The sequence below is a fragment of the Gorilla gorilla genome, chromosome 1, assembly GCF_029281585.2.
Source record: "Gorilla gorilla gorilla isolate KB3781 chromosome 1, NHGRI_mGorGor1-v2.1_pri, whole genome shotgun sequence".
Lineage (NCBI taxonomy): Eukaryota > Metazoa > Chordata > Mammalia > Primates > Hominidae > Gorilla > Gorilla gorilla.
Window position 1 is genome coordinate 60,354,786 of NC_073224.2, and position 23,592 is coordinate 60,378,377.

Genomic DNA, 23,592 nt, shown 5'->3' on the forward strand with positions numbered 1-23,592 from the left:
CCTCATAGTTTGCTGACCTCTGCTATAGATAATATTGTTTTAAAAAAAATTTCTGTGGGTATATAATAGATGCATTTACTTACGTTAAGTGAAATGAGTCAGACACAGGAAGGCAAACATTGCATGGGGTCTAAAAATCAAAGCAATTGAACTAATGGACATAGAGAGTAGAAGGATGGTAACCAGAGGCTGGGAAGGGTAGTGGGGGAGTGGTGACGGGGAGATTGGGATGGTTAATGGGTACAAAATAAAATAGAATGAATAAGACCTACTATTTGATAGCACAACAGAGTGACTATAGTCAATAATAACTCAATTGTACATTTAAAAATAACTAAGAGTATAATTGGATTATGTGTAACACAAAGGATAAATGATTGAGGGGATGGATACTTATATATTTTTTAATTCAACTTTCATCTAAACTACTGATTAAATTATTCTGTCTTACTTTTACTTATGAATCAGGAGAAGAAATAAGGCATGCCAAGTGAAGCTTCATAAAACAGGTAGAACTCAACAGCTGTTATACTTTTGGAAAAACTGTTTAGTGAAACAAGTAGCATATATAGCCGTGAAAAGTTTGGCAGAGTAGCAAGGGGTCAGTAGGTACAGTAGTATCCCCCTTATACACGGGGAATACTTTCCAACATCCCCAGCTGATGCCTATAATTGCCGATAGTACCAAACCCTATATATACTATGCACTAATTTCTTTTTTCTTCTTCACAATTTCATGGATAGAGTATTCGGTCTTACTATAGATCTTGGCAACCTCAGCATAAGATATTTTTCTTTCCTTATTAACTTTAGAACTTTCATCTTTTCACTTCAAGGAGGCACTTGATGCCTTCTTTTTGGCATATCCAAATTGGCAGCATTGCTACTCTTGCACTTTGGGCCACTAAGTAAAATAAGGGCCACTTGAATACAAGCACTGCAATACTTCAAGAGCCACTGTGATAACTGAGACAGCTACTAAGTGACTAATGGATGGGAAGCATATATAGTGTGAATATACTGGACAAAAGGATAATTCATGTCCTGGGTGGGACAGGGTGGGATGGAGTGAGATTTTATGCTACTTAGAATGGCATGTAACTTAAAACTTATAAATTGTTTTTTTCTAGAATTTTCCTTTTAATATTATTGGGTCAAAGTTAATCTTGGGTAACTGAAACTGTGGGAAGGCAAAACTGTGGATGGGGGCACTATTATATAAGGAAAGCAAGTAAATTCTTAAAAACCTAGCAGGGAAGTCAGTGTCAGAATTGGGACATCTTGAAGAAAGGGACAACAAGAGATTGTCATTGGGTCCTGGTAACTGGGTGGAGTTTTAGGTCTTGATAGAAACGGTAAGGAAGAAAAACTCATGTTCATGAGTGGTACAGTATCTCTGCTCCTTTGGCAAAGACTGGAATCTCTTTTAATTGTTTTATGTTTGGATGTACAGGGACTCATGGAAGTGTCTACAGCCCTTGGAGAGACAGAAACTTTGAGGGACTTGGTTATAAAATAGAAAGCAGACTATTCCTAATATGCTCATATCTGGACATAACAATAGGCTGTATCATTCACCTCTTTTTAAACCATTTATTTGTATATATATATTTATATATAGGTGAGCACAATGATTCAAATAAAGATGTTGACAAATTATGCATTATGCTAAATAGCTAACAATGTTAGCATACAGGACACCACGTTGCTTGGTAATTAACATTCTCCCATGTAATGTATTGTTTCTTAGGAAGGATCTGGCATAGTTGCTGATGCAAACACTACATTATGTCTTACACAGAGGTTGATTAAACAGTTCTCTCAAAGGACACTCCTCCTCCTCCAGCATTTGATGTAAACTCAATCGGGATAGTAGAAATCTTTGCTCTTTGATTCCCCAAAAGTTAATAAATGCATATTTTCTCCAGAGTTTTCAAAATGTCGAGGTCTGCTTGTTTTGTTTGTATCATTTTGTAGGGACTGTATGGTGAATACATGAGAGCTTGGTCCAGATCATTTCTTTTAGTTGCCTCTCCCCAAGTAAGTTGTTCTTGAAGAGAATAAGCAATTCCTCCTTTGTGATTAAACAGTCCTGCTACAATTTAATCATTTCACATGCAGTAAACTTTTCTTGGATATTCATTTGGAATAAAATGAACTGTTTTGACATTTGCCATTAATATGATCAAGCCAGTGTCACTGTCATTTTATGTGCTTCCAGTACACAGCCAGTGTCTTGGGAGGGCCAGAAGGCCTGGAATCATGGTATGTTCTTACATGATGTAAAATACTCCAACTTATCTAAAGACTGTCAGATGTCCCTTTTCTTAAACTCACTCACACTAAATAGTTGAACCATATGGAAAAATCATGGAGAATTATATGGGGGAAATTCTCTTTCCATCTTACAAGGTATAACAATCAAAGCTAATTCCTAGGCTACATACTCTTCAACATGGTTCAAAATTGTATTTAAACCACTAGTAAGTAGTGAGAATAAACAGGCACATTTTACATTTTACCAAGACAGTTAAGTAGAACAACAAACAACAACAACAACAAAAACTTTTACTTCGTTTGAAAAAGTAATACAAAATATCAGGTCAATTACATGGAATCTTGGAGAAATATTTGTTAGGTTGATAAGATTAAGCAAAATTCTTTTTCTTCCCACAGCCTCAATTCCAAGAAAAACAATGTGAAATTAATTAGTGAAATGCTATGATTTCTTAAGGAAGACACATTTAGAATAAATTTTAAAATGGTTATTTCTGGATAGAGCATTTCCAAAAATTACTTTTAATTGATTAATCTTGCAGTATTTTCTGACTATTAGAAAATACTGCAAGTCTTAGAATTGTAATGTACAGAGTATAATGTAGTTTTTTAATAGTATTTTGAATTAGAATAATCTGTTACATGTAAAAATATATTTTTAAAATCTGTATAATTGAATTGTTAATATTAGGCATAACTTTGAAGCAATTTTCCTCAATATTGTTCTAAATCAATCTGATGCATTATGAAACTTTTTTTTATATATGTGATGTTCCTTGGTATGGTACAGCTTTTGAAAAACATTGATTGCACACTATTTGTTAAAAGTGTGCATATTGAATTATTATTGCTGAATTTATAAAATTAACTGAATAAGTTATTTTGTTGTCTTAATGACAATGTAATAACTAGGCAAACACTGACAATCCTAGAATTGGTCTGTGTATATTTTTCTGATTGGAGGGGGGCATTTCTGAATAACATTAAAATGCAAAATTAATAAGCATTACAAATACTCTCCTGTGGAATTAGCAATATTTTACAAAAAATAAATGTGTGTCTATATAAAATTTTGTATTCTTTATTAGAAAAACAGTAGGTAATCATGAATTTGAAAGTGCCATAGCACTTTTTTCTTTGAATGGCCAAAATTATTTAGAAAAATTATTAAGTGTAATTTCATTGTGATCAAAATGCTTTCTGACTATTCTAGATTAATGTTATTTTAAAACAATAAAGCACATGACATACACTTTTTAAAGAAGATGCCCAGATTTTTTTTTATACGATGGTAACATTTGAAGATTTGTAATATCATAATGCTAGTTATCTGCAAAAATCTTGCAATTTTTTAGGATTGTAGTTTTAGTCAACATTTCTACTACTGGTATACATATTTTAGCTCATTTTTCTTCAAGTCCAATTAATAAAAAATGGAAAAAAAGGATCCAAACATTTGACATTTAATAAGTCACTTTCACGTGATCAAGCATTTTGTGCATTTTATGTCATTAACCACAATTTGTTCATAGATGAGAAAACCAAGTCTCAGAGATGTTCAATAGATTTCCGAGAGTGACAGAGTCTAAATTTTACCCAGTTTAGTCCAAATCCCAAACCTCTGCCTTTACAACAAACTTGTCCCTATGTTGATAACAGCTTAGCTTACTATTCAAATTGCATACACATTTGAAAATAAAAATGGTACTACTGTTTAAATATTATAATAATAATGACATGTATACATGGTTTCTGGTATCAGCTCTCTGTTCTACTCCTTTCCATCCTAGTTTATCCCTTAAAAGAATATATTAACTTTGTATCCATTAAATTATTAATCTATTTTATATCGTTGCCCTGTAAGAAAATGACATTTTCTGACCTCTTTTTTCCTTTGGCTTTCAATCTCAATTTTACGTTTCCCAGTTTTCATTTTTGAAGTTACATTTGTGCATTTGAAGACTGATACTATTTACCTTTTGTTCTCTAAACAAAATGAGGATGTCTGCCATTATTTATTGATTATCTAAGTGTCGAACCCAATAAACTTTTAGAATTGCATGACTATGAACATATTGCTTATTGAAGACCCAGTGATCAATTTGATTACATTTTCTTTTTCCTTTTTCGTGTTGCTTTACTCAAAATTTTCAAAATCAGCTATATATTTTATGTGTTGATTACCATACTGTACATTTGTGTGTGCTGGGGGGTAGGGGGCTGCTAACTGTTATTTGTAGAGCTTCTATTTACCACTCACTATTCTATTGTCTTGTCATATGTTTACAGGCCTTAGTCTATCTAGCTTCAAATTTCTAGGAGGCTAACTGATGTAATCTGTTGCAACCCACTCCGAATTGCACATAGTATTTTATACAAGGAAGAAAAAGTACCCTAGTATAACATTATTTCCATCTTTAAAAATGATTCCTTCTTTTCCTGTATTCATTCAAAAAATATTTATTGAGTATTCTGTACCCCAAACATGGACATACCAGCTGAACACACAGTTATTAACAAAACAGTAAAACATTTCCATTCTCATGGAGCTTATCTACTAGTAGAAGTAACACTAAGTCCTAAGTGCCATCTTATGTACTAGTAAGAATTGACATTAAATAAATGTGTACAATGTTAGTGAAAAGTATTAAAAAGAGAACACTGGGGAGAGAGCATATGAAATGTTAGGAAAGGCAGGCACTGTAAATTGAATCACTAATTAAAAATTGTTTAAGATTAACCTAAGATAATCATTAAGCTCATTATTTATAGAACACATCAGCACAACAGCATATTAGAGAACTCATACATCATATTAGAGAGCTCGTACATCATTATCAAGTATAATTTATCCTTGGAATGCAAAAATGATTCAACATGCTAAAATTAATAACTGTGATAAACACATTAGCAGAATAAAGAACTTAAAAATATATTCCCATCTCAATATACTCAGAAAAATCATGTAACAAAATTTTCCATAGGAGCATATCTATAGTTAAAAACATAGTATATAGAGGGATTGGTAATATCCACAATTTCAGGCATCCACTGAAGGTCTTGGAATATATCCCCCACCCCTGTGGATAAGGGAGAACTATTTTATGTAGAAAACTATAAAGATTCCAGAAAAAAGTGTTAGAACTAATAAATCCATTTAGTAAAAGTATTTGCATTCCTATGCACTAACAATGAACCATTTGAAAAGGAAATTCAGAAAATAACTCTTTTTACCATAGCCCTCAAAAATAATAAAATACTTAGAACTAAACTTAATCAAGGAGGTGAAAGACTGGTACACTGAAAACTACAAAACATTGTTACAAGAAATTGAAGGAGACATAAATAAATGGAAAACGGAAAGACATCTTGTGTTCACTATTTCCATCAGAATTTCACTGGCCATTTTTTTTTAACTGGAATAGTTAAAAACAATCCTGAAATTATTATAGCACCACAAAAGATCCAGAATAGCCAAAGCAATCCTAAGAACAAAGAAGAAAGCAGGAGGTATCAAACTTTGTGATTTAAAAATATATTTCAAAGCTATAGTTATTAAAACCATATGGTACCAGCATAAATACACGCATCTAGACTAATAAAGAGCCTAAAAATAAACCTATGCACATATAGTCAACAGATCTTTGACGACGTTGTCAAGAAAACACAATGTGGAAAGGATAGTCTCTTCAACAGAAGGGAAAAAGGAAGGAAGGAAGGGAGGTAGGAAAAAAGGGAGGAAGGAAGGAAGGGAGGAAGGAGGGAGGGAATAGAGGAGGGAGGGAGGGAGGAATGTGGGAAGGGAGGGAGGGAGGGAGCAATGAGGAAGGAAGGAAAGAAGGAGGGGAGGAAGGGAAAGGAAGGAAGAGAGGGAGGAAAGGAGAGGAGAAAAGAAAGAAAGAAGGAAAGGAAGGAAAAGAAAGAGAAGACATTGGGATCTTACATCCTACACAAAAATCAGCTTAAAGACTTTAACTTAGATCTGAAATGGTAAAATTGAAACAGAGGAAAAGCTTGACTTTGGTCTTGGTATTGATTTCTTGGTTATAACACCAAAGTACAAGCAACAAAATAAAAAATAGACAAGTGGTTTTATTTTTTTTAAGCACTGAGCACAGATTTTTATTGCGTAGTAAGCTCCCAGTGAAAGTTAGCGACTACTACTAATGGTAATAAAAATGATACTTTTCGTTTGTGCTGCAGGGTGAGCTAGAGATCTGTATAATTTTATTTATTTATTTATTTTTATTATACTTTAAGTTTTAGGGTACATGTGCACAACGTGCAGGTTAGTTACATATGTGTATGTGTGCTATGTTTGTGTGCTGTACCTATTAACTTGTCATTTAACATTAGGTATATCTCCTAATGCTATCCCTCCCACCTGCCCTCACCCCACAACAGGCCCCAGTGTGTGATGTTCCCCTTCCTGTGTCCATGTGTTCTCATTGTTAAAACAGACAAGTGGTATTACATCAAACTAAAAAAAAAAAGCAATAAACTTATGCATAGCAAAGGACAAAATCAAAGTGAAAAGACAACCTGAAGAATGGGAGAAAATATTTGCAAACCATATGTCTAATAAGGGATTAATTTCAACACTATATAAGGAATTTCTATAGCTTAATAGCAAAAAACAAAACCAAACACACACACACACACAAGGAAATAAACTGATTAAAAAATGGGCAAATGACTTGAATGGAAATATCTCCAAAGAAGACATACAAGTGGCCAACAAGTATCATGTTTGAACAGATGATCAACGTCATTAATTATCAGGGAAATGCAAATCGAAAACAGCAGAGATATCACCTTATATCTCTTAGGATTGCTATTATCAAAATCAAGATAAAAAGAGTTGATGGTGATGTGGAGAAATTCAAAACCTTGTGCACTGGTTGTGGATATATAAAATAGTGAAGCAGCTGTGAAAAACAATATGGCGGTTTTTCAAAAACCTAAAATAGAATTGCCATATGACTCAGAAATCCCACTTCCTGTTATACATCCAAAGGAATTGAAATCAACATGCGAAAGAGATGTCTGTACTCCTATGTTCATTGCAGTATTATTCACAATAGGCAAGAAATCAAAATAAACAGTGTGCATTAACAGATGAATAGATAAGGAAATTTGGTTTATACTGCCAACAGACCTACATTATAAAAAAGTTGAAGAAAGTTCTTTAGCAAATAGAAATGATATGTTGTGACACTCTGGATTCACATGAAAAAATTTAGAAAGCCAGAAATGATAAATATGTTGGTAAATATATATAATTTGAAATTTTAAAAATATTATTTACTGTTTAAAACAAAAATAATGACAATTATTGTGGGATTTATAGCAAACAAGTAAAATGAGTGACATTCTAGCATAATGACTGAAAAAAACAAAATATACTGTAGTGAGGTTCTTTATGTATTATTTGAAAGATGGGTGTAATAAATGCTGGTGTATGTTGTGAACCTTAGGGTGGCCCTTAATAAAGATTTTAAAAACCTCTATGATTAAATGGAACAATAAATATATTTAATGCAAAAGGCGGCAATAAAAGGGAACAAAGAATAGATGGGATAAATAGAAAAATAAGAAGATGAAAATGATACACTGCACAAATACTAATCATATATAAGTGGAAGTGGCTATATTAAGCAAAGAATCATGGACAAGAACTCATACCAAAGATGAAGAGGAATATTTTGTACTGAGTAAAGGATCAATGCATTAAAAAAAGAAAACTCCTAAATGTGCGTGTGTGCTTTATATAAAAAAAAACTCTCAATATACATGAAGTATAAAATGGCATAACTGAAAGGAGGAGTAAAAAGCTACAGTTAGTCTTATAATTTTCAACACTTCTGTCTTAGCAATCTATATAAAAAGGCAGGGGATCAGTAGATTTATAACAAACTTGAACACACTATCACCAGCTTGATCTAATTGACATATGGAATATTACACTAAAAAATGGAATTCCAGTTTTCAAGTACACATGAAACATTCACAGAGATACATCATATTCTGGACCAGAAAAGATATAGCAGAGAATTTAAAACCTACAGAATATGTTCTCTGATTATAATTGAATTAAATGAGGCATCAATAATAAAACCACAGCTGAAAAATACCCAAATATTTGGAAATAAAGCAAAACATCCATAAGTAACACATGGGTAAAAGATAAAATAAGAAGAATTATGATGAAAATGCAACGCATTAAATTGTATGGAATGCAGCTTTACCAGCATCTGAAGAGAAATTTATATCTTTAAATTTTTATATCAGAAAGGTTTAAAATTTAATAGCAAAGAGGAATTGGAGACAATAATTATGGACTTTGAAAGTGTTTTCTGTACATGAGTGGGATGAAATCAGTCAGTAACTGATGGGTAATGTTTGATCAATGCAAGCTTTGTTTCCTAATTTTCCTTTTTTAATTTTTTTTAGTGGGAAAGATTTTGGCCAGTAAATATGATAAATATCTACCAAAGATGGCGAAATTGATCATGAAAGAAAATAATAGGATGTGATTTTATGCAGGAGTGGAAGGTTTTTCTTGGATAAGGGCGTAAAACTTTCATCCATTTTAACAAAAGGGAAAACAGTATATATAGATAGAGATGAAGGTATGTTTGTGGCCCCATGTGGTGAAAAGAGCTTGTGGAAGTTGATTTTTCTTGTTTCCATTTGCTTAGTGAAATAACAGTTAAGATTATCAATGCAGAGGGAGGCTCCAGGCCCTCGAGAAACATTGGCAAGTGGCACAGGGAAGATTCACATCCCAAAGTAGCAGAGAAAGAATTTATAATGGAAAATTTTCTAAAATAAACGTTCTAAGTAAAGAGAGGTCAGAGGCCTACAGTCAGGAGGATACCTGTCTAATGTTTATTCACACTGAGGGGAGAAACTTTGAGGCATCTTAGGTGTTTGACTCCCAAGGCTTTAAAGTTGTAACTCTCAGAAAAAAAAAAATTGTTTTTATTCCCGGCTCATGCTGCTGACTTTCCTCTCTTAAATGTCAAAGACATATTTATTCTTGATTATTACATGCATTTTTGAACATATGGTATCTTAGAAAAGAAAGCAAACAATCACTGAGCACTCAGTGATTTCCCTTCATGTACCCTTCAGACAGCATGAGAAAAGAGCTGAAATAAAATGTTTGCTATGGAAGCTTTTTCACTGTTTTTTTCAAGTATGTTTTGTTTTAAGAAGATCCACTTCAGGCACTGAAACAAGCACATAATCATCTGTACTATGTCATTCCCTAATGAAATGTACCTTAGATTCTTTTGGGAGATTTTGCAATTTTATTTAGCTCTTTAGTCAACCCAGTGGTTAGTGACTTGTTTTCAAAAATATTTTCCTTACCATTCTCAAAAATCACAGAATTTTAAACTTGAAAAGATACCTTGAAATCCCTAATATAACTGAGTTTTTAGTACCCTCGGAAATAATTTTTGGTAAATTTTTGACAGATGTACATCCCTGGACTTCAGTTACACGCTGTCAAGATAACCTGACCACTTTACGAATCATTTTATTATTCATTTGACATTTGTATACCAGTGAGTTTCAAGAGGTTTTTGGATAGTGTGGTCATGACTATGTTAAATTGAGTAACTAGATCAGGGAAAATTCAAGAGGATTAAGATCTGGAATTGGATTTGGTGTTGAGGCAAGTTTCCTTCAAAACCTGGGAGAGGATTTAAGTAAGTAAAATATACAATTTACGGAGTGTACCGTTCTGGATGAATTACTCCAACTCAGACCAAGGACTAGTAAATGATACAGTGTTTCAGCTTTCAGAAAGAGTACAAAATGAGTTTAACTGCTCTATAAGGAAAGACAAAAAGTAGGCTTTTGAATTGGCAATTTTGTTGACTTGCTGCTCAGTCCCAAAATTTCTGGTAAGATTTTGATAATATATATGGAGATTCCGACAGGCAAGCAGGTTTTTATCATTGAGTATCTGTAAGGAGTGGTAAATTTTCAGCCACAAGAGTGGGAATCAAAAGCAGAATTACAGTCCCTGAGAGATCATTGAAAAACCAAGGACTTTTTTTCCTAAAACTAGAACCCAAGGTAATGTTTCAGTCCCAGATATACTGTTAAATCCCTTCTGCTGAAACTTGGCAGGAGGACAAAATTATATTTACAGCCATACAAGTTTGAATGCTGAGGCCCAGAATGCTAGACCAAGTCTTCTTTTAATTTTTTTTTTTTTGACTTTGGTGTAGATTGTTCATGAAGACTAGGCCACTGTTGAGCCTATAGGTTTGGGTGAGTAATATAGTTTAATTAGACTACAACTAGTTGGCCTGATTTTCTACTTTCTAATAGCCAGCTATTCTATCGTAAAATGCAGCCACATATTTTAATGGTGGAGAATTTTTTAGTGATTTTGGCTATTTTCTTTTAAAGTATTTTTATTTAAGAGCACTTTTGAACTATTTTTGTATTTAAAATAAGTATATATCAAATTTGAAGCATACTTCTCTAAAGACATCAATTACAATTAATCACAATGAAATGTATCATTTTCTTAATTCAGTCATGAAGTTAGGTCAATTAGTTATAGATGATAAATACTATGAATCCTCTGTATCAGAATTACCTCCAGTTTTTGATATTATCAGATATATGTGTATGTAATCTAACCTTATACTTTTTAACAGTCTACATATTAGACCTGGATGTTCTAATTATGAACAAAATAGACCCTGACCTCAAGGTGCTTTTGAGTCCAATCTACTGTGAGGCCTTCCTAGGGCCATCTGTGAAGAAATTGTTCTCTGGGCAAGGATTACATTTGCAAGAATTGTTTATACAACAATACATTCGAATGTTTTCAAGATAGGTTTGTTCTCCAGATTGCCATAAGACTTTTTTTACTCTTTATTTTATAAGTGTTTGTGATTAGTTTGCTCAATCGCTTATAAATTTTGGGCAAATCTATCTACATGTATTATTTTAAGTTTTACAATTCAGTTTCACTTTATATACTAGTAATCTTAAAAAATAAAGTGTCCAATGAATAAGTTAGCAAGATATACTCAAAGTATGCAGGGTAAATAGATCAATTTTCAAGTGCTGCAGATGTATTTTATAAATTAAAAATCGAAAGGAAAGTGATGCCTTTGATCAAACCAATGTTTTATCACTTGTAGGTGACAGACTCCGTTTGAGAGTCTAATAAAAATTATAAATTTATGGAGAGGTAAATAATTCATGTATAAAATTTCATCTAAAATGTCTGAGTTCTTTAATGGGTTATTTGGATTTCAGGAAAATAATTCCGGCCATAGGTAAAGTGATTTATTGTAAGTCCTTAGAACAACAACAAATACCTTTTAGATAGTACAGTTTATTAAGTTGAATTTTATGGAGACATTCATTCTTCACTAATTTAATTTTTAGGCAAACTGACTTTGGGTAAAATGTTCTGTTTCACAGTAGCAACAGACACTCAGATGATGTGGTAGTGTCCCAAGTTACCTACCTTTATTATTACAGCATTTTTATTCTAAGGTTATCACAATAAACATTTTACTCTATGATTCGAAATATGGAGCACTTTACTTAAGGATGAATTTGTCCCCAAGAAAAGTTTTAAAAAATCAATCTTCTGCTTTTAGAAAAAAAAAATGAAGTGAAATCTTGTTTCTTTGTTAGTTTAATTATCTGTATTAGGAAAATTTTTCTTTTCTATTTCTCATATGATATTTATGCCATGTTATACAGCTCTTTTCCTTTTTCCTCACTTAATGACCCACTCAAAATTACTGATGTTTGTTCTGTTTTGTGAGGGCATAAAATATGAATAAAACAAGGAAGATTTCAGAATAGGTACTTTATCTCATGTATTCATCCATTGAATTGAAATATTTGCTAAATGCTTTCTATATGCCTAATTCTCTTTATATTATCACATTTAATGTTCACACTATCAATATGAAGTAAATATTGTTTTTCTTATTCACCTGTGATATGCAAATGAATGCTAGGTTCTGGGGATAAGCTAGGGTGAGCAAAATGTAGACATGGCCCTTGCCTTCATCAAGCTTATAGTTTACGGAGGACCAACTTTTAAAAATGCTAAAAATTAGATGGGGTTAATTGTTCACAGAATACAATGGGATCAAGTAGCATCATCTATCCTAATTTACCAGTAGTCAGAAGAAAAGGCTTCCTAGATAAGTGACTTTTTAGCAGGGATGAGAGGCATGAATAGGGCTGAGCCCATAAAGAATGTTCTTGGCAAACGGTCCTAGGTGGGAAATGCTGGTTACGAGTGGAGAATGTGCATTATCGCTAGAGAGAAGAATGCAAAGACTGAGGAAATAGTTTGGGAAATGTTTAATAAAGGTTGTCGTAAGCCTTGTTAAGAAGTTTGAATTTGATGCCAAAAGAAATGAAACCACTGTAGGATTTTAAGTAGCCACATACAACAATAAGAATTTTAGTTGAAAAAACTGCATCTGATAAGATTACAGAATTAGTGAAAAAAATGTTATAAAGCTTGAGATAGGCTGACTGGGGAGCTGTTGCCCTTACTCCAAGCCAGAAGTGACAAGTTTTTAGATTAGGCTGTGGCACTGGTGCTGGAGAAAAGTGGAATCTATTAGAGCAGTCTTTAGGGGCATAATCAACAAGATTTGAGAACTCACTAAATGCAAGGTAAGTGAGACAGAGAAGCTGAAGATTTAGTATCTAGTAGTATTTTCTTTTGGGAAAAGGGAGGACTACCAGTAGCAAGATGAGTTCAGTTTGGGATAAGAATGTCAAAGGATAACCAAGTGCATGGTGTCAGATAAGCCAAACGAGGATGTTTTAGGGAGCCAGTGGTCTACAAGTCAACTGTTGCCAAGGGTTAAGATAAAAAAGAAAAGTAAGTTGCACACATCCATTATACAATAACCAAAACTTCTGTAAGAAGAATCAGATCCGTAGTAACTTCCCTTTACTCATGCATTTTTGTAACCTCTGAAGTGAAGATTAGAGCCCAAGGTTTGTGACTCTACAGATCATGCTTTTCTCACTTACTTTTTAAAAAATAAACTAGACTTTTTGTTGTTATTGTTAAGCCATTTTAGGTTTACAGAGAGAATGGAACAAAAAATATAGAGAATGTGTGTATCTCACCCCCTACACTCCTCAACCCCTACACCCCATTTTCCTATTTTTAACATCTTCCATTATTGTGGTACATTTGTTGAAACTGATGAACCAATATTGATAAATTATTTAACTAAAACCCATAGTTTACATTAGGGTTCACTCTTTATATTGTATATTCTGTGGGTTTTGATAAATGTGATATGACATGCATTCACCATTATAATATCATAAGGAATAGTTTTAGGGTCTTAAAAATATTCTCTGCTCTACCTATACATCCTTCTGTCCTTTCTTTTCCCCAACCTGGCAACCACTGACCTCTGTACTATCTCCATAATTTTGCATTTCTACAATGACATATACTTGTAATCATGCAGTATGTAGCCTTTTCAGATTCACTTAGCAATATGCATTTGAGGTTTTGCATGTCTTTTCTCGGATTGATAGTGCATTTCTTTGCATTGCCAAATATTCCATTGTATGGATGTGGCACGGTTTATCCATTCATCTATTGAAGTATATCTTGGTTACCTCCAAGTGTTTGTAATTATAAATTAAATTGTTTTAAGCACATACGTGCATGTTTTTGTGGAGACCTACATTTTCTGTTCACTTAGGTAAATACTAAGGAGCCCAATTGCTGGATTATTTGGTTAGGGTATACTTAGTTTTGTAAGAAATTGTCAAAATGTATTCCAAATTTGATGTATCATTTTGCATTCCCTCCCAGCAATGAATGCAACTTCCTGTTGATCTGTGTCCTCTCTAGTATTTGGTGTTTTCAGCACTTTAGATTTTAGCTATTATGAAAAGTGTTTAGTGATGTCTTACTGTTTTAATTTGCAACTCTCTAATGACATGAGTTAACTATCTTTTCATTCTTCTAATCTGTATACGTTCTTTGGTCAGATGTTTGTTTTGATCTCTGGCCCAATTTTAAATTGAGTTGTTTGTTTTCTTGCTATCTACATCTTTGTGTTTCAACATGTTTAGTCCATTGGCATTTAATGTCATTATTAATATGGTTAGATATAGCTCTATCTAAATTTTTTTCTGTTTGTTTCCTCTGATTTTGGTTCCTCTGTTTTTCCTTTCCCACATTTTTTATTATTTGATTTTGTAAAGCACTGAATGTAATATACCTATTGGCTTTTTAGATGTGCCTTTTGAATTTTTTTTGTGAGTGCTGTAGGGATTACAATACACATTCTTACTGCTTCATAGTGAGCTTTATATCATTGTTATACCACTTGTTAAAATTATAAACTTGCATTTATTCCTTTTCTACTGTCTCTTATGTTATTGTTGTTAGATATAATAATTTATCCATAGATTAGAAACTACACTAAACAATATTATAAATTGTGCTTTATTCAGATTATATATTTTATAGAAGTTAAGAGGAAATGGTTTTTTATAGTCATTAAAACATTAAACATTTGTTACTCTTGTTTTATTTCTGAAGTTCTTTCTCCCTGGTATCATTTTTCTTGAGTTTATATAGTTTTCTTAAACTTTTCTTGTAGTATGATTCCAATGGGAGTACATTTCCTTAGATTTCTTTATTTTATAAAGTCCTTTATTTCACCTTCCTCTTTGAGGGAGTTTTTGCTAGATGTAAAGTTCTGGTTTCACAGTTTTTTTCCTTCATTCTAAACTTTAGAATTTTTTCCAGGGTTTTCTGGCTTTCAGGATTTTTGATGAGAGTCCTTGGCCATATGACTCTTTCTTTGGGTGCTGTCAAGATTTTGTCTTTATTTTTGTTTTTTAACAGTTTGAATACAATGTGGCTAGGCACGGTTATCTTTTTTGTTTATATAGTTTAGATTTTGCTAATTTTCTTGAACTTATAAGTGTATGTCTTCTACAAAATTAAAAAGTTTCTAGTCATTATTTCTTAAAATCATTTTCTGCTAGTTTTTCTCTTTTGTTTTCTTTTTGGGAATTCAATTATATTATGTAAGACCTTTTTACCATGTTACACAAGTTCCTGAACTCTGTTCCCTTTTCCTTACCTTTTCTCTTTGTTTTTCAAATTGGGTAAATTCTATTGATCTATGTTCGAGTTCACTGACTCCTTTCTTCTGTCATTCCCAATCTGTTTCAAAGCCCATGTAGTGAATGTGTTTCTTCATAAACTTCAGCTTTTTAATCTAAAAATACTTTATATTACTCTGCTGAAATTTTCTTTTTTTTTATTACAAACATGTTTTTCATTACATTACAGATCATAGTTCTACTAGCAGCTTTAAGTCCTTCTCTGCTAATTCTAACATCTCAGACTGTCTAGTAGCTACCATCTATTGGTTATCATTTTGCTTGTTTCCCATGCAAATAAGTCACATTTTTCTGGAAATTCATAAATTGAATAATACTGCATTGTATTTTGGATATTGTGTTATGTTGCGGAGGCTTGGATTCTCCTGTATTCTTCCAAATAATGTTAGTGCTCTCATTTTAGCAGAGGCTAAGTTGCTTAAACTCAAAATAAAGCAAACTCCATCACCATTGAGGTTGGTAGTGCTTCACAAATGTCAGCTCAGATTGTTTTTATGCTTCGCCATGGATTCTTGGTTCAGAGGTCAGCCAAAGATGTTTACACTCATTCACAGAATTTGTGGTTTCTCTTTGTTGCCTCTCCCTTTTCCTGTGTCTGGTGGCTCTGGTTGTTCCAGGCTCCATTCGCTTGTTGTTCTGGCAGGTTTTCTGTGGAGTCTTAGCCAACTTGTGCTGTTGTGGTAACCACAGCTGCCCTCAGGTCACAGCAGCAAAAACAGGGAAATTATAACATGCAAGATACTTCCTCCAAGTTTTAATTTTCCTCTAAAATCTGCCTACTTTAGTTCATTTACTAGGGCCTTTATATGCTTGTTCTATAGATTTTTTAATAGTTGTCATATGCAAGGACAATTTATTAGGAGCTTATTCTTTCATATTGATAGACCTCCTGGCCTCTTCTATTTCTTCTTTTATTATTAATGTTTCATTTCTTGCTGGTGTCAGCAGATAAGTCTCACTTTAAATTTTTCCTAAGAAATTCATTTTTGTTCTTTATCTTTTATCCTTAATGATATTACTTCACTATTACTAAGATGATACACATAATAAGAAAAACAACTTATGTTTTTTCAATAACTGACTGCCAACCTCTATTAAAAGGTGTATGTGTGTTGTCTATTTCACCTTAGAAATCCTGTAAGATACAGAATATCTGCATTTTACTAATGAGGAAATTTAACTTGTCCAAGTCTAATTAGATACTGAGGGATAAAGCAGGATTAAAACCCCTAGAATGGCCCATTATCTTCACCACAACACTAAACATAATGAAATAAAATAAAATAAAAATTATAACTTGGCATCCTTTTACTTATATAGTGGTTTACTTTCTATTTTTTCCCTTTCCTTTAAGGGAAAAAATACTTCTAGTGTACTTCTAGTGAAAGAGAAATGACAGTAATCCTCCATTAAGTAATCTATAACCCTCAAACCTCAGATTTAAAAGCATGTAAAATTGATTAACGAGTATTCACTTGATGAATCTTAGTAGAATTATTGGGCTCATTCTGATATTTGAATATTTGCCTGTAAGGTACATATGGTACATGTAAACCATGCTGGACTACCATTCATCAACTTTCTTGTAACTTAAAGTTACTATCTTGTTTTGAGTTGCTATAACAAAATAGCATAGACTGGGTGGCTTATAGACAACAGAAATGTATTGCTCACAATTCTGGAGGCTGCAAAGTCCAAAATCAACGAGCCAGCCGACTCAATGTCTGATAAAGACTGGCTTCCTGGTTCCTAGATGGTTGTCTTCTTGCAACATCCTTACATGGCTGAAGAAGTGAGGGAGCTCTCTCTCGGGTGTCTTTTATATGGGTATTAATCCCATTCATGATAACTGCCCTCACGATGAGGCCTACCAGAGGCCTCGTCTCCTAGTACCTTCACAATGCAGGGTAGGATTTCAACATGTAAATTTGGGGAGGACACGATCATTCTGTCTATAGCAGTTTCCAACCATAAATAACAACTTCTGCTATCTGCATTTGGATAAACAGTCCCTCGTGTCTATCTGTATTTTGGATCTTCCTTTCCTTTCACTAATAGTGCTGTCAAATAGAACTTTCTGTGATGGTGAAAAATTTCTATACCTCCACTTTCTAATGTGGTAGCCACTAGCCATGTGCAACTATGAGCACTTGAAATGTGGCTAGTGTGATTGAGTAATTACATTCTTAACTTTGTTTAAGCTTAGTTACTTCAAATTTAAATAGAATTATGTGCCTGGTGGCTGTTATATGGACAGTGCTACCCTAGAGCACCTTTGTGCTTCCTTTCCAAAAATGTATTAGCTAACTGTGTGGCTCCTTTATCTAATAATCTTCCTTGATTTTTTCAATTCATTGAATTTATGGGGTGACTACTATGTAAAGGAGTTCGTGTTAAGCATGGTTTTGGTTCCCTTTCTTACTTTAAGTGTCTTTTTAAAAACTTTTTTTGATGTATTTTATTATATCTAAGAGCTTTTTATGTCTTCAAACATACCACACAGGTACACACACACACACACACACTCACACACACACACTCACACACACACACACACATACACACAGGTCAAAATTATTTTACCTTTACTATTATATAAAAAAGTAATTTTCTAAGCATGTTATTATTATATGTACATTTTTGATTTCTTCTTGGAAATTCCTATTACAAACTATTAGTTTTGCTACGTGTCTGAAAGCTTCTGACTGCAGAAATTTTCTAGGAAAATTATTTTTAAGTCTGTCTAGCTATTTTTTCTCTTAATCTTTTCTAATATTCTAAGTGCTAGTAATTAGCTATGATTGAATTAGCTATTACTACCTTCTTCTATGGAAATAATAGGTATCCTTAACAAGTCCTCAGAGTAATTTTTATGTTTAAGTTTTAACTATGGATGTGACCAAGCAAATGATTGCTTACTTTTACTTTATATGTTATAAACATTGTAACTTATGCTATGATATTTTTATTTTGATCACTTCAGGATCACCAAACAATTTTGAGAGCATGGGCTGTGAAAGATTTTGCTCCAAATTGTCCTTTGTATGTCCAGATATTAAAGCCTGAAAATAAATTTCACATCAAATTTGCTGGTAAGTTTTTATCTTGCATGAGATCCATTGAATTTCCTGAAACTCCTATAGTGGCTTAAGTGTTAAGTCTCTGAACTAAGTGGCAACTTAAAGTATTCAAGATTCTAAAGAACTGAAAATGATTATTAAAACTAATTTACTTGATACGAGAGGATTTATCCACTTTAATATGTGACAAGATAATACTTTTGCTTGAGTCTTAATTTTTTTATATAACTTGGTGATTTTAGTACCTTAACATAATGGATGCCTTAATAAGCCTAAATATATTAGCAGTAGTAGATTTATGCATAATATAGACACAAATTTCAAGTGCCATATCTACTCATTTATACATAGGTTTACACATAGATGGGTAATATTTGGCTATAGATAATTGTTTAATACACACATAGGCTTACCATGCAATAGACTAATACATTGAAATGTATTCAGGTATATATGTAAATAGAGTTAATTTAAGGAATAGACTTTGAAAAGAATTCAAGAAAAAGATGCATGTGAACTTTTTTGAAGGTACTGCTTTAAAAATGACAGATCACGTGAGATTATACTTTGAATTGCTAGAAAATTGAACAGCAAAATTGTACTTGCTTTTCTTTTCTTAAATGCTTCTGTAAAAAAAAACACTAATGTTGATTTAAGCAGTAATTCAAGTGCATGTTTTCCCCACAATCACAAATACCCCATGTTTTACATTATATTCTATCTTAAAAGTCTAAAGCTCCAAAAGTCATTAAAATATAATACATTTTAGCAATGTGTCAGCAAAACGTATTTCCTTCAGAAAATGTGTTTACATATCTTAAAATTCTTACCTGTTAGTGTATGATTTTGAAATGAAAAATTGTAAATACTAGGGAATTTTGATGCAATGGTAAGAAAATTATGAAATGGTTGCTATTCAGTTTGCTCTAGCCTTCCCCAAATTTATGTCATCACTTTTTTTCCTAACAATGTATAGCAAACAATTTAAAGTAATAGCTTCCAACTCTGGTTGCACATTAGTATGTTTTTGGAAGAACTTCTAAAGTACTGATCATAGAGATTCTGATTTATACAGTATGGTAGGTGCTAGGGCCTCTCTAAGACTATTTCTTAACTGAAATTTAAAAATAACAGTGCCTCTTTTGTAGAAGGCTTTGTGAAATTAAATGGAAAAATATATGTGAAGTACTCCATCTACAACCTGTTACATATATCATTAGCATTCATCAAATGCCAAATTTTTATTAAAAAGACCTTTGTAACTAGGCTATCTTATTTTTATTATTATTTAAGAAAAGAAATATTTTTGAAAAATTTTAAATATACATGGTGATGACTTGCTATGACAAAATTTTTGAATGGCACTAATGACATTAACACTAAGTAAAATCTTAAAATGATGACTTTAAATTTGAGTGCCACCACTTAAGACAGGTAGGCAGATTAATATTTTGAGCCTTATTTCCTGTCAACTAAAAGGCCATACGGATTATGTCTCTGTTTTATCAGGGTTAATAGTAAGGATTTAATAAATAATGTCTGAAACATATTGTGTTCTATAAATGGATATTATATCAAGACCTTAAAACAATATGTATTTTCAAAAGACAATTTGTGATTTTGAGTGTATTTTAACTAAAATTCAGAGCAGACTTCAGTTCTTTCTCCCTTTAGCACGCCGTTGGTATGCTTCCACCGAGAGATCAAATTTGCTGAAAAAGTCTACTTCTAAAAAAAAATACAGACTATTTGCATTAATCTATTTTCTGATTCTCATTTTGTGATTATTTTAATAATACCATCAAAATGAATAGATTATTTACAAATTCTATCCCAACCATTTATCTCAATATTTCTCATTTTGACACCTGATGAAATTCTTTTTATTAGTGCCTACATTCTTCTATGACTGAGATTACATTTCAGAGGATCTCTTTTTACATTGTGTAAAGATGAAGGCATCCTAGTTTCATTAAAATGCCACAAAAAGAGTTTGGAGTGATGTATGAAGCTCTCAAAACAATATCATATATTTTATATCTCAGCATGAAGTTAAAAAATTATGGACTTTTCCTTTCAAAAGGCAGTGTATCAAGCTGTCACTTAGTTTGTGTAAGAGATTCTTTAAATAATGGCCCTCAAGAAACCATGCTGTATATATCTGTGCCCTGTTGCCATGTGATTTTGCAGCTTTTTACCATGAAGAAGTGAAATCTATTTCCCCATCTTTGTATATAAGGTTTGCTTTGTGATTTGCTTTGACCAATATAATCTAACAAAACTTACACTGTGTAACAACAGAAGCTAAGACTTAAAAGGTCATACTGGTTCTGCTTTTGCTGTTTTGGAACACTGCTCAGAGACTACATATAAAGAAACCCAGTTTAGCCTCTCTAAGGATGAAAAATCACTTGGAAAGTGAGGCTCATCCATACCAGCACCTCACCTGTCCAGCTCCCAACTTACTTACCAGCCAACCCAAGGAATCATGCAGACCCACAGAGTTTTGAGAAATAAAATGGTGGTTAAGTCACTGAAGTTTGGAGGTTACTAGTCATGTGGCAGTAGATAACTAATACTGTTGGTGATAAAATAATAATTACTTTAAAATCATATTTACTTGACAATATTTATGATATTCTTGTCCTTGTACTCTCATAGGTGTTAAATATGTAGATTCCAATATTCACAATATATGAAATGAGGCATTTGCATTTCCATTTATTTAAATAGCTCCTTCGGTTTACCCTAAATTGTGGAAATATAATCATGATTATAATTTATGTTTAAAAAGTAAGCAAAGTTTACTTTCAGCAAATTGTCCTTTTTGTAATAAATTTGTCAAAATAACGTGATTGAAACTGCGAATTCTGGAGTGAGACATTTCATGGTGACGTAGTTGCTGTCCTGTGTACTGACTGCATGACCTCAGGCTTCTTCAAGTCTTTAAGCTTGAGTTTTTCAAGTTGTAAAATGGGGATGATATGAGAAACAACCCCCTCATGTCATTATAATACTAAAAAGGATACTTGCAAGTATCTTTTTAATTTTTAAGCCACAGTAAGTGATACCTATTTTAAGCAACTGGTATAATTTATATCTTGAGTGCCTATTCGTAATCTTCATAACAAATTTGTATTGTACTTGTTTAGAGGAAATCTAACTGGGCTCTCCCATAATGTTTTACAAACAGTTTATAAGAGAGATTTCAAAAGCATATAATTCTGAGCTTACACACATTTTCTCAGAGAATAGAAAATATAAGATATCTTCCCAACTCATTTAACGGGAATAACATAGCCTTGATACAAAACTCATTAAGGATAGTTTTGGAAATAACATTTAGAGTCTAACTTAATTAGTTAACAGAGTTGAAAAATTATATAAAATATTTTAGGAAAACAAATCGAGTAATATATTTATAAAAGAATATATATAATCACCAAGTTGAAATTATTCCAGAAATAGATCATTATGTTAAAAGAGAATAACCATATCATAATTTTAATGAATGTAGTAAAGTATTTGAGACAGACTTCAACATTCATTCATAAGTAAAACTTAAAAAAAAACCTATTGGAAAGCTAGGACCAAAGAACTTCTTAATCTAAGACAAGTTATCTTCAAAATAACCAAGAAAAAATTATATTTAATAATCACATATTAAAAAGCTGTCATTTAGGTACAAACATAGGTGTCTACTAAATCAACTTTTATCCAGTATTTTTCTGGAAATCATAAAAATGGCAGTGAAGCTGGAAAAAAGTAAAAGATATAAGCATCAGAACACAAGAAATAAAATTGTCATTGTCCATGTATCATCAAATTCTCTACAAGGAAAATTAAAAAGAGTTTTTTTTCTTTCTATTCACCTTTTTCTTAGAGGATCTCATCTATTTATATAATTTGCAAAACTAAAACTCTTCTTCAGTATCCACTATGAGCTTCAGTTTTGAATCTTCAACTGCATGGTCAATATCTCTTATTAGATTTCTAACAGTCCTCTTAAAATTAAGATGTCTAAAAATAGTTATTGATTTTTCTCTGACCTAAAATCTGTTTCTCACCCATTATTCCCAGCACCATCTGTTTAGAACTCAATCAAAAACCTGTGAGTCATGCTTTCCTTCTCTGCATCCAATCCCACATCTTGTCCTATTGGTTGTACTACCTAATCCACAGCGGCATCACAACCCTAGTCTATGCCATTATCATCTCTCACTTTAGGCTATTTCAAAAGAGTCCCTTTTCATCTTTTTCTGGGTATTCACATGTTGTATCTATAAGCTTACTGCTGCACTTCATGTCCCCCAGAACATTTGCAACAGTTATTGCTGTTTATGTATCACAGGAGGCGGCTCCATCTTCATACCTCCATTGTCAGCCTAAACTCGTTTTCTTTTACCAGGATACAAATTCCAATACCCTCTCACAATATCATTATTTTTTAAAGATTCTTTCTTGTGAATAATTTGTGTCACCTTTTATGGTTCAAAATTCAGATGTTAGCGTGGCTTTGGTTATGTCAAATCATTTTTTTTTCAGTGAGAGACTTTTTTTACCAATATAATAGTTTTGTTAGAAGTGGCAATTGGTACTGAAACATATGACAGAGGCAGTGGCAGCGTGCCATAGACATGACTAATACAAAAATGTGTTTTTGTAACATTTTGTATTCTCTGTCAAGCTCTTGTGGGTGTAGCGATTCTAGTAAAGCTTCTTAGGGTCAAATATCGGATCTACAATCACCTGGGGAAACCTTATGCTTCCATGTTGTGGAACCCTTCATAAATTCCCCTCCTCAGTTGCAAACCACGATTAAAGGGCACAATATTATGGCAGTTTAGTTATCAGACATGTTTCTGTAGCTCAACATTTAATCTGACTGAAATCAACTTCATATTTTCTTCTCTGTTGTGCATTTCCTAAATCATTAAATGCACACACACACACACACACATACATGCACACACCCCAAAACAAAAAAGAAAAAACATGTACTTTACTAGGAGGATAACTTCTTCATTGAAAAACCTTGAATGAACTTTGA

At 32.6% G+C, this 23,592-nt stretch overlaps 1 protein-coding gene across 5 annotated transcripts in view; it reads left to right on the forward strand.

Annotated features, from left to right (window-relative positions):
• Positions 1-23,592, forward strand: part of KCNT2 (potassium sodium-activated channel subfamily T member 2) — a 381,853-nt gene that overhangs the window by 193,409 nt on the left and 164,852 nt on the right. For all 5 annotated transcript variants that reach the window (XM_055378337.2, XM_055378343.2, XM_019028251.4 and 2 more), the window contains exon 13: positions 18,446-18,554. In XM_055378337.2, the coding sequence (XP_055234312.2) occupies positions 18,446-18,554 (109 nt within the window). The remainder of the gene's footprint in view (positions 1-18,445; positions 18,555-23,592) is intronic.